This window comes from Lutjanus erythropterus, chromosome 3 (genome assembly GCF_056507025.1).
Source record: "Lutjanus erythropterus isolate fLutEry1 chromosome 3, fLutEry1.hap2, whole genome shotgun sequence".
Taxonomy (NCBI): domain Eukaryota; kingdom Metazoa; phylum Chordata; class Actinopteri; order Lutjaniformes; family Lutjanidae; genus Lutjanus; species Lutjanus erythropterus.
Window position 1 is genome coordinate 30,984,841 of NC_139319.1, and position 12,459 is coordinate 30,997,299.

The following is a 12,459-nucleotide window of genomic DNA, read 5'->3' on the forward strand; positions in this document are numbered from 1 at the left end:
GTGCAGAATGGAGTGCTTCAGGTGGTCATTTGTGCCCACTGCTATCAGACTATACAACACCAGTGGACACCAAAAACTGTCATCATACTGACATAATACCAGTGTAGCCAAGGTGGGAGATGGGATTAGTTTTTAGGTTGCCAACAATGCCACCTGAATTACTACACTGAAGAAGTCACACAAGTTCTAATACACTTAAGACCAGCAGATGTGATTCCCAATAATTGTAAACAATGTTTATTTACCACTTTTGGTGCAGACACAAACAGTTAACTTGAAGTCTTACATATGCTGTAGGCTACTTTGTTGACTTTGCTGCTACTAATCACACCATTGTGTCATTTTTCTTGAGATGTTATTACAATATTAGTTCAAGTACAATACTAGCTGTTGGGACTGAATGTGTAACACTGTCAATATTTTGCACTTAAAGCAATATTGAAATGAATGCTGAAAAAGTAGAAGCACTTTTGCCTCACTGCAGTATTACTAAACTACAAATAAATCTACTAGCATTAAAAATGCTCATCTAAAAGTACAAACAATTTTGCTGAAAAATCACTCAGTTACTTTTTAATCATTGATGTTTGGACTCACTGGCTGGGTGGAGCCCTTCTGTGTGGAGTTTGCATATTCTCCCCATGCTCCAGATAATAGTCTCTATTTTATTCTATTCTTATTTTTTATGTACTTTTAATTATTTATTCTCTTGATCTTTCTCTATTTATCTGTACTTACTCTGTCCTTGTGCCCCCCAATTTCCCAGGAAATTAGGATGTTATCTTATTGTAACTTAATCACAACGCTGTGAAATATTTTAGATTTTATCACTGCAAGTTTTTTCCTTCTCTAGGTTTATGTTTATTTTTTTTTAAAAAATGCACTTGCTAAAAAACATTAAGATGTTCTCACAAGACCCCAGCTTCCTCTTTTGGCTTCACACCTTAACAGGGTGTGATAGGCATGCAGAGAGTTAAATATAAAGTATGTGAAAGTCATATTAGCGAACAAGACTCCTCCTCCAGAGTAAAGGTATAACATAGGTCAGATATTTTAATGCACATAACACAACTTGCTGTCAACACTTACGGTAAGACCCATAAGTTACATCTGACAATAATAGTTTGAGTTGAGTAATATTTCAAAGAAAATTTTTCCTAATTGTTAGCTGAGTGCAATCTAATTTATATTGACATTTAACATTCAAAGTGGCATTGTTTAGCTGGCTATCCAATTTTATCTGCTCTCACTGTTTAATCCTTTCATACAGATGGCAAGGCTGTGGCATCTCATGTTCCTGTGTTGGGCATGCAGTCCTCTGTGTCTGCCATCCAGTGTACACTTCATTGGTACACCAGAGGAGTGTAAAGCGGCTCACTTTGTTCCTGGTTACAATCTGGGTGGAGAAGGCTTCGACATCGTCACAATGGAGCGGAAAGGTGCCTATGTCATCGACACTGAATCATGGAAGCTTGACAATGGCACTTGCCGGCTCTACAGAAACAGCAACATGAATGGAGAGAAGCAGAAGGTCCCAGTTTCTGTGGTGGACTGGAGAAACCTCCCCAAGTGTAGTTTGAAGGTCTCTGGTACACTCTTTGATTCGGTCGAAACTCTTGTCAATGATTCCACATCCTCCGTATCCAATGATTGGAAGATTGGCCTTAAAATCCCTTTACCATCCGTCACTCTTGGTATTGGCCTTGGAGGTTCCCACTCCAGACAGGCTACCTTTGGCATGCAAAAGTCAAAACAAGACCGCTACTCCTTTACTCAACAGTCTATCAACTGTAACCTCTACAGGTGAGTATATGGACAGATACTTGTCTTTGCATACTTAACTCTGAATTTAAATGCTTTGTTTTACAGTGCTGTGGCCAGTTACAATAATGCCAGCAATTTAACATAAAACAACACAAACAGTGATGCAGATCAAATGTGACTGTAATAGATTGCAATTAATTTGTATATTTTCTGTTCTTCACAGCTACAGACTGGCAACAAAACCTCCACTGAGTCATGACTTTGAATCAGCAGTGAACTCCCTTCCTCCATATTCAATGAAGACCGCACCATTATATCACGGTCTGATCGACACATATGGCACACATTACATCACACAGGTATCTCTAGGAGGGGAGATAAAAGCAACCACTTCTATCAAGACCTGCGCGGCGACCATGAACGGCCTCTCAGCAACAGAAGTCAGTGACTGTTTGTCAGTTGAGGCCTCGGCTACCTTTGCAAATAGCGCCAGTGTTGAGGCCATGACCAAACACTGTCGGGAAAAGAAAAAGAACTTAGGCTATGGCCAAAGTTTCAGCAGCACGTTTAATGAGCGTAACACAGAGGTCATTGGTGGGAGTATCAACGGTGCTGACATCCTCTTTGAACACTCAAATCCCTCTGTCTACAACAACTGGCTTGACTCACTGAAAATCACTCCTGATGTGGTCCGATACAACTTAAAGCCCCTGCACACCATACTGCCAGGTGGTCATCCTGCCGTGGCCGGACTGAAGCAAGAGGTGGAGCAGTACATCAAGAAAAATGCAGTTTTGAGAAAATGCTCAGAAAGCTGTAAGATTGGACATAGATCTAGCAAAAGAGATCCTTGTGCTTGTGTTTGCAACAGTAATCAGAATATCAAGTCAAACTGCTGTCCCGCTGGGAAAGGTCTCGCTACATTGAAGGTCTTCAGCCTCTATGCACGTGGTCTGTACGGTGATAAGTGGACGCAGACAGATGGTTCAGTTGAGGTTAGATATGGTGATCAGACTAAGCGCACTTCCATCATAAGTAACAATGACAATCCTGTATGGCGTGAGAATTTTCAGTTTGGAGAAATAGCCATCAACATGAGAGACAAACTTACATTCACTGTTTATGATGAGGATACTTACTGGAACAGTGATCTTCTTGGCAAGTGTTCATTTGATCTGCGTCAGGGAAAGGTGTCAGACAGTTGCATGTTCAAACATGGTACCTTCTTCTTTTCCTACATAGTTGAGTGTGCACCAAGTCTTGGTGGTCGTCAGTGTCAGGAGTACATACCAAACCCAATGAGTCCCGCTCTGGCCAAGATCTTCCACACCAGAAACGGCATCCTTCTTGGAGAAACTGTGGAGCAGTTTGATAAATAAGTCAGTCAGTAAGGTTGAGGCTTATCCATTGATATGATACATGTCGATGAGATCTTTACACTGTTACTCTTATCTTCCTTTCTTTGACTTTTGCTTGCAAAAAAAATTTACACATTACATATTTTGTCAAATCTGATCCACTTTGTGAGAAAGTTGCCTTTTTTTCCTGCTTGTTTTTTATTAGTAACAATAAAGCATCAACAAAGACAACACAGCTGTCTGTATGATTTTGTATATTAAAAATGTAATTTGAGGGTTTATGTGTAACACTGAAATGTATTCTCATAAACAGACTGTCCAGACACAGCCTACACAAACATATCAGAGGGGCAGGCTCTATTCAGAATTTGACACAACACTTAGCACATATTTTTAATCTCACCTTTCTACCTTTCTGTGTCAATCTCTTGGTGTCCCACAGGCTATTTATAAACAACCTTGTATGCTGTTATTAATGACAGTCTATACCTTAAATGTCCCTTAATCCCTTAATGTCCCTAAAATAACTTTATTTTTTAGATTTTCCCCTAAAATGTATTTTTTTAGCCGATCTATCAAATTGCCTGATTTTGAATCATTATTTTTTCTGTTTTTATTCCTTTCAAATCATGCAACATATGAAAGGTGCTATATAAATTCAGTTTATCATTATTAAATATATGTGCAATGAAAGAAATTTAGTTATAAAGTAAATAACTTTTATCCTGCATTATCAAATGCTGTTGAGTTTTTGTGTACAGTAATATGAACAGTCAAGGTCTTCCCTGCTGTAGGCTGAGATGTAGAGGAATAATTTTGATCACTAAACAAGTATAACTTCAAATGTCCCTTCCTTTACACTAATCACAACATGTGCAGTACAGACCAAATACTGTTTCCTGAGGTCATGCACTACATGGACTTTTGTCCTTCTACTGGTTATTAAAGTTGAGAAGTAAGGGACTAAAACAGATCCTATAGTCAGCAGTGAAATTCAATATAAAATGTCTTCTAATCAACACATTATCATGGTGACACTGCTGAATCTAAAGGGAATGCACATGAAAGTCAGAGGAATCATTTAATGTGTGTGTGTGAGGAACTGAAACTCACAAACACAGGAAGAGAAAGGCATCTGCTGGGTAAAGAGCAGGTGTGATACACAAGAAAAACTAATCAAATCAAGACAGACAAAATACAGAATATAGAGTATTCTTGTGGAACATGCCATGCCACAATCCTAAATTTAGGAGCGATTTATATAAACTAAGACTAATAAAATGACGTATTGCAAATAGCTGGTGCATTTTATTATTTACTCTCTCATTATGTCCCATAGCTAATTGTCTGAGGAGCAGACAGTAACCTCTGTGCTGCTGACTTTGAACAAGATTTCATGTGTTAGGGTTGGAGGCGGGACAATTCATTTGGTTACGTGTGTCATCAGATGGGTTATCAAAGCTGCTGTCACTGTACACAGCATGCATTTAAAGTGTGCACAGTGTGTTGTCCTTCGGTTGACAGACATAAAAAATACTGCTGAAGGTATGAAGTTGTACAGCTCTATAAGATAGTGTTAACTGTAAACATGCTATGCTGCCTGCATATGACAAACATACAACCATTCATATATGCACACTTAAACAGGAACACTACCTCTGCCATGACATGTAATTAAAATGTGTGTTGCTTGAGTAAAATCAAGTGTGTAATCAAGTCAAATCAAATTTATTCTATATAGCCCAGTATTACAAATCACAATTTGACTCCTTCACAGCCTGTAGTGTACAATCACTTACTGTTCTATAGAAACGAGAAGCTACTCACTGCATCAGTTAGGGTTAAAAAAAACTTGTTGCCTGCTGAAACTTATTAATTACTGCAGTAATTATCCAAGGAAGGCTCTAATCTTGTTGCCTAGGTAAATCCAGGTGGTGACCAGGCAGTGTATTTGACTTATTCTGGTTGCCTCTACCTGAGAATCAGTCAATGGCACCATCTCCTGGACAAACTGGGAGTCGATTACAGTTTTTTACATTTGGTGACTCACGTCTCTATAGTGAGTTCACTTTCTCAAAACCGTTTACACAGTTCTCTTTACTGACATGCTAATCTAACAGCCAAAATGCACAAATACAAACAAAACACTTCATACACATCTGAGAATTGACTCTTGAATGACAACATTTCAGTCAGGAGAGTCTTTCTTCTGAGTGAACAAATATTCTTATTTACATGTGCATAAAACGTGAGAAACATGATGTCTTTGTCAATTACACCCCATCGTAGTATAAATCACATACATATAAAATATATTTTAAGGGGGTGATGAAGTCAAATTGTTTTTTGAATGTGAATGAATGAAGTGTAAGGATGGTCTTCCTGTTTTAACTTATGCTGAGCTTCATTTCTCACTTTAGTTTCTCAACAGTAACACTTTGTCACAATGGGCAACAAATTAATATCACTTTGAAGTATTGTTTATTTATTTGGCATAAACTAAGATTTCATTACAGTATAAATAAGGGCACTTCTTTCAGTTCAAGATTCATGTATGTTCACACAGTGTGACAGAAGTCAGTGTGGACTGAACTGTGGATCACTAAACTATTTTCTTGCTCACACGTAACCACAATAAAAAAGTATAAACACCTACTGAGGAAAGTGAAGCAGAATCCAGGACATTTAATTGTTTAATTTAATAGTAATGAATGTAACATTTCACTTCTCTCATTCAAGTCACAGAGTGATTTACCGCCCTTGGTGTCACTTTTCCTTCTACCTGGGGTGTCACAGTTCTGCAGGCCCAGTTTCCCTTGCTCAGTCCCCCATTCTCCCAGCTTCCCTCCTGTCCTTCTGCCTCAGTAGTTTTCCACTCTACCTGCCGGCTACTCCCAGTCAGCCCAGTATATATACATCTCCAGCACACTCACTCCTCACTAGATTGTTTTTCAGCATTCCATGCAAAACTCTCCAGCACTATGTCTTGGACTGTTTTGCTGTTGCCAACCCTGCCTGTATCTAATTCATCTGCCTTGTCTGAAACCTGATAATTCACCACAGCTTTCTGTCCCTGACCATTAGACCTGCCTCAGTTTTTGTCTGTGCGTCCCCCTGGCTACTTGGTGTCCTGTCTGGCATTATAGTGTGAGTTTCTGTGTTTCTTCTTGTTTTCCCTTGGAGAGAATCTGCTCACCTCACCAGTGGAACCCTGATTCTCTGCCTGGTTCTGACCTACTCTGTCTGCTTCCTGCTGGAGTGTTTTGCTTGGATTCTGTATTTACCTGGTTTCTACTCCCCTGCCTAGCGCTGGTCTCCCTTCTGCTCATCCCACATCGGTCCCTCTGTTTCATCCACCTGCTCACCTGGTTCTGGACCCTCTGCCTTGTCGATCATGTCTCCAGCCTGCCTGCCTCTCTCAAGTACCGTCACCCCCTGACGAACTGAAGAGTGTTGGTTACTGAGCTCACACCCCTTTTCATGGTCCTGTTTCAGGTTGGTTCGGCCCCTGAGCCCCTTTTTTCCCCATCTGCCTAAGTTCCTCTTTGCCTGTGTTTGAATAAAAGTTATTACCAATGATTCCTGTTGTATTGTGTGCTGCATTTGGGTCCAGAACACACCTGTGACATGGGAGAAAATTACATACATTCTTCATGTCTCACTTGTAACAGCTTTATGGCTGCTGGGGAAAGAGTCATGTGACATTTATTTTCTCTATATTCTGCTGCAGGCCCAAAGATGATTCAGTCATCAATCCATTCATTTTTTTGTGTCCAGTTTATCACTGAGTGGATGAGAGAGAAGGGGTTGGAGGTGTAACACAATAAGTTTATAGAAGCACAAATTATGACCTCAACAATGAACACTGAGTTAAATAAATCAGCACCTCTAATTTTTACTGGTTTAACAGAAACAAAACAGGATTTATTGCAAGTCTTTATCTAAAGTACAGTAGATGTACCTAATAAATTGGCAATAAAAGATTGGTTGTAACATGAACATTAGTTTGAGTTTTTTTTTTTTAAACCAACCTTAGGTGGTGCTGCTGCAAAATACTGTTGAGGGGAAACTTGTTTTGGTGGAACATTTGCCCATGGGTGAACTCTGGTATTAAAGGTTGTTCTTGTTTTGTTTCCCAGGGATTTTGAAAATGTAGATAGCTGATGCCACTCAAAACAAGTGGCCAATGGCAGGACTTATACTCTCCGTGCAGAAACATCTCCTCCTTCAGTAGAGGAATGTGACTCTCTTGTGACAAACTTTGACACAAGTCAGACAAAAGTCAGTGTGGCCAAGATCAGACATTTTAGGGGACATAAACATGAGAAACACGTTTTTGAGTGGAGGGAATATTACATTTTAAAAAGTTACATTTTGATTTAATGTTCACATTCACACTGGAACTTTTATGTTTAATGTTTCATTGTATGGTAAGCACTGGGTAACACTAGAGAGACATTTAGATTTAATGTTTTTCTCAGTTTGAATTCCTATATAACATTTCCAAATGAACATTAATAATGAATTTCTTTTAAGGATTTGTTAAAAAGTTAGGGGAAAAAATAACAGATGTAACATATACCACCTAACACATTAGACATTGTCAAAGCCAGACATGATAGTTGTTGTTAGTGACTTCTGCTTGTCTGACTGATTTTTTTTTTTGCTTGTTTCTGTGATCCCTGTATTGTGTTGGATTTATCTGAACAAGTTTTGATTCATATATTACAGTAGACCAGTAGTTCCATCACTGACTGAAGATCATACCTGATGTGATCCAATACAACTTAAAGCCCCTGCACACCATATTGCCAGGTGGTCATCCTGCCGTGGCCGGACTGAAGCAAGAGGCGGAGCAGTACATCAAGGAAAATGCAGTGTTGAGAAAATGCTCAGAAAGCTGTAAGGCTGGGTGCAGATCCAGCAAAAGGGATCCTTGTGCTTGTGTTTGCAACAGTAATCTGAATATCAAGTGTAAGTGCTGTTCTACTGGAAAAGGTCTCATGTTATTAAAAGTCTATGCAGAGGATCTGTATGGTGATAGCTTTTCTGAGACGGACGGTTCAGTGGAGGTTAGATACAGAGATCAGACTAAGTGGACTGCCATTATCACAAACAGTGGGGTTGGGTATGGTATGGTGTAATGATGATGTCAGTAAGAGGAGACTAGAGAATAAGCCAGACAATACCACCAGGGGAAATTCACCCATGGAAATACCTCAGAGAACCTTGAATATTGATTAGGCAGTAGATTTTAATTAATGGTAAAAAAAAAAAAAAAAAGGCCTTGTAAGCAAAATTAAAGAAACCAGGGAAACTGAGCAGAGGCCACTTGTTGAGAGACAGACTACATGGAGGAGTTTCGAAAGGTGCTACCACTGGGTTCACCATACTGTACATTAAGATTGTGATGTCATAACCTACTCACCACCACTGGTGTGGGGCTCTAACTGGATGCAGGTGGGCAGGAGGATAGTCAAACTCTGCACCCGGCCAGCCAACACATCACAACTGCTAAAGCAACTGTAACAGGCAGTACAGGTAAAATTGTGCATGACAGGTGAAATTTGGCTCGAGTCCTTCACATAGACGTGGTACGAATAAGTCCACAGGCTGTTATAAGCAGTGTTGGGGCTAACACGTTACAAAGTAACGTGTTACTGTAACGTGTTACTGTAACACTGGTAGTTTTTGCAGTAACTAGTAATCTAACGCATTATTTTTTAAATTCAGTAACTCAGTTAACGTTACTACATGATGCGTTACTCCATGATGCGTTACTCCATTATTTTACGTTATTTTTTGTGTAGTCTCGGCTAGAGACTGAGCTGCAGCCAGAGCCGTGTAGTCCTGAATCTTCCTCTGTGTGTGTGTGTGTGTCAGTGGGGAGATGGGAGAATACATGCTGTGTGGGCGTGTCTGTTTACAAGACTGGTATCATCATGGCGTCGGTGGCGGAGCCCAAGTCAAGTTTCTTTACATGCAGATATTCTCACTACTGTACCTTTGTCGAGCACAAAGACAAGAGCGTTTTAGTTAAATGTAAGTTGTGTCTTGGATCAAAGATCTTATCTACGGCCCAAAATAGCAATTCAAACCTGCTGAAACACCTACAGAAACAACATGCTACGATAAAGCTAGTAGCTAAGAGTACAGACGCAGACTCTGATGCCACTTCACCTCCACCACCTCAGCAACAGTGGTTGGATTTTAACTGAGTGACTGACTGCTCCTGCTAACCAGGAAAAAGACATGCAGCCAATTTCTATTGTGGAGTCGCCCGCTTTCAGGAAGCCAGTTAGCATGATACCGGGCGTCACATGGCAAGTGGGACGAAACACTTTTTCTAAGTCCCTGGAGAGCGAATACGCAAAAATGGAAATCGAGCTAAAGAAAACTTAACTTAAAACTTAATGGAAGACCTTTTTTTTCATAGTAACTAAAAAGTTATTTTTCACAGTACTGTGTTACCTTTTGGTGTAAGTAATCAGTAAAGTAACTGAGTTACTTTTGAAATAAAGTAACTAGTAACGTAACTAGTTACTGGTTTTCAGTAACTAGCACAAGACTGGTTATAAGCAACCAAGACAGCCAGGGAAGGTCTTGTTTTTGAAGATATGTTAAAATCTGATCACAATACAAAGTGATTGACTCTGATTCTTACATATTGCACCTTTAACAGCTTGGAAAACCATTCCCAGATGGTGACTTCATGAAGGAGTGTCTCACTAAAGTTGAACAGTGGCAAGTACTTATCAACTGCATGTATCAAAGAGTTATCACATGCTAAAACACTGCACAGCAATCCATTATTCAAGAACATACAGCTTTTCTATAACCTTTTTCAAAACAGTGCAAGGAACCTTGAAAAAAGCACTTTGCAGCACAAGACAAAGAACCTGGTCTCCCACCAAAAACCCACATCTGTCTGGCTACTTTCCAAGCTGACAGTAAGGGACCTTTAAAATCAGCTGAGTGACTCTATTAAAGTGAATAATCAGAATGTGTTTTTTCGTGCTTTTCAGGCTACTCTTGGCCAAAGAACTCTGGGACAGGGCTGTGTCAAAGGTGCAAACTTGATCTTCTCTGAATGTATCATGGAGGACGGCTAATTATCATCATTGCCTCATCCTTTTTACATCAAGTGCCAAAATTGTACTTCCTGAAAAAAAAAAAAAAGAAAATCAAAACAGGCCTTGCCTACTTCCTTTTTGAGACTGCTCTCAGTGGAGGTAGGTGCAAATGACCACAACAAGCATATGCAAACAAAGCTGCCTCCCTCCCACTATTTATTCTCATGAAGTACTCTTCCGTTTTAGTCTGAGGTGTTAAACGACTGTGGGTACATGTTCTTATGACTCGAAACCACCTGTCTGTCTCTTCTTGGCCACTTTGACCTCACTGATGGAGGCATGAAATATGGTCAAAGGTGGTTGTGTGAATAGTTGTTTACATGATGGTGAGACTGTCTGTGAAACATTTGTGTCAGGACAAGATCTGTTGATTTGTTGGGTGCTGTAGATCATTTGAGTGAAGTGTTGCAGAGGATCTGGTTGTGGGTGTGGATCTACTCTACCCTCAGGGGAGAGAGAAGCTGATGCTGTGAAGAGCATGTCTCCCTTTCCATTTGACAACACTTGAAAATGTGTTTGAGTTGCTTGGATGGAAATGACTGTTGTTTGGATATCTGTGTGGGTGCCAGCAACATGCTGTAAATCTTTTATTGTCTGAATGTATGCATGCATGGGAACGCCTTTGTTTTGTATACATGCATATGCCTACACTGTTAAAAGGTTTTCTGTGTCGGATCAATGTAAGTGTGCATGCATGTTTTCATAGGTTGCATCCAAGTATGTTCCTGTGTGTGTGTGTGTGTGTGTGTGTGTGTGTGTGTGTGTGTGTGTGTGTGTGTGTGTGTGTGTGTCTGTATTTACACAAGCACAGAGGATCCTCTGAGGATCCCGACCAATCACTTTGCCTCTGTGTATCGGTACACCTGCTTTCTGTGTTATAAATAGACCGTGGATACATCAGTTCCCTCGTGTCGCACAGCTCAAGTTCAAAAACTTCTGTTTTGACAGAAGGCAGAAGACGCACTCCACAAAGACAGACGATAACTGATAAACAGTGGTAACCTGCTACTACACAATCATGGCTATAATGTATGTACTGGGGGTTTATAGTCACTGGCCACATATAATAATAACACAAATAATAATAACACATATAATGACTTTCCTAGTAGAAACCATCATGGTTTGGGGTTTTCTTGGTTATTTCCTGTTTTATTTTGTAGTCCTGGTCCTCCCTCATGTGCCTTGTCTTTACTTCCTGTCTTTGTCCTTTTCCCACTCTTTTTGACTGCCATTGGTTTCACCTGTCTGTCCACCCGTGTCTGATTAGTTCTGTCTATTCAGTCCCTGTGTTTCTCTGTTTCTTTTTCAGTTCATCGTTGTACATTGTGTGTCATCCTTCCTTCTCGTGTTGGACCTTGTACTCGTTTACCTGGACTGTTTTTGCGTTTTGCCCTTTTGGGGATTCTTTTGTTTTTCTGGACCCTGGTTTTGGCCTGACTACTTTTCTGTAAGCTTTTGTTCACTCTCTTTTGTTATTAAATGCATTTCAACTGTTTCTTGTGTCGCTGTCTACATTTTTGGGTCCACTATCTTGTTTAATTTTGACACAAACATAAGAAATAATACAATTTCTTTGGAATTAAATAATTAAATAAAATTATTTCTTCAATAAAAAATATTCATAATGATTTAGTGATTCTTGCATAGACACACATTAAAGATTTTTTAACTCATTGAGATTTGCACAAAAGAGTGCTGATGCCAAACAGCTGTTGTGAATACCCCATATCTCTGCATGACATTAGTGCCCCTCTGTGGTAACAATATGAAGTGAAACTTCTCAGAAGTGCCAAAATATTTGAGTAAGATGAGTGGGTGCCTGTAATACTGGATGAACAGCAGCAGCAGTTACAACAAGGCCACTCCTTTTAATAAACTCCTTCCTGGAGATAAGTTTTATTTTTTAGCAAGCCGATCACCCTCTAAAGTTGTCACCTAACTGAAACTGTTTGCCAGTATGACTAAGTGCTACAAGTACTATCTTCAAATGTGACAGTTGTTAACTACAGGCTATTTACTGGAATCCAAATGGCTGTAATTTCTTTTTAATGCACAGAAAATACACTTGTACGTATATTGTACATGTAACAAGAAATCTACAAAATAATGTAAATAAGCAGACATAAGTCACATATCCATTCATATGACAAGTGATCTGCAGCCAGTTCAACAGCTGGTTTGTCATTTTCCTTCCTGTACTT

General features: G+C 39.6%; 1 protein-coding gene across 1 annotated transcript; it reads left to right on the forward strand.

Annotated features, from left to right (window-relative positions):
- The first annotated feature begins 1,270 nt into the window (after positions 1 to 1,270).
- Positions 1,271 to 3,264, forward strand: LOC146330278 (perforin-1-like). Its single transcript, XM_084715803.1, has 2 exons — positions 1,271 to 1,803; positions 1,988 to 3,264. Exons 1-2 carry the CDS (start codon positions 1,271 to 1,273, stop codon positions 3,141 to 3,143), a joined length of 1,689 nt encoding a protein of 562 aa, XP_084571929.1. The 3' UTR covers positions 3,144 to 3,264.
- Positions 3,265 to 12,459: the final 9,195 nt, after the last annotated feature.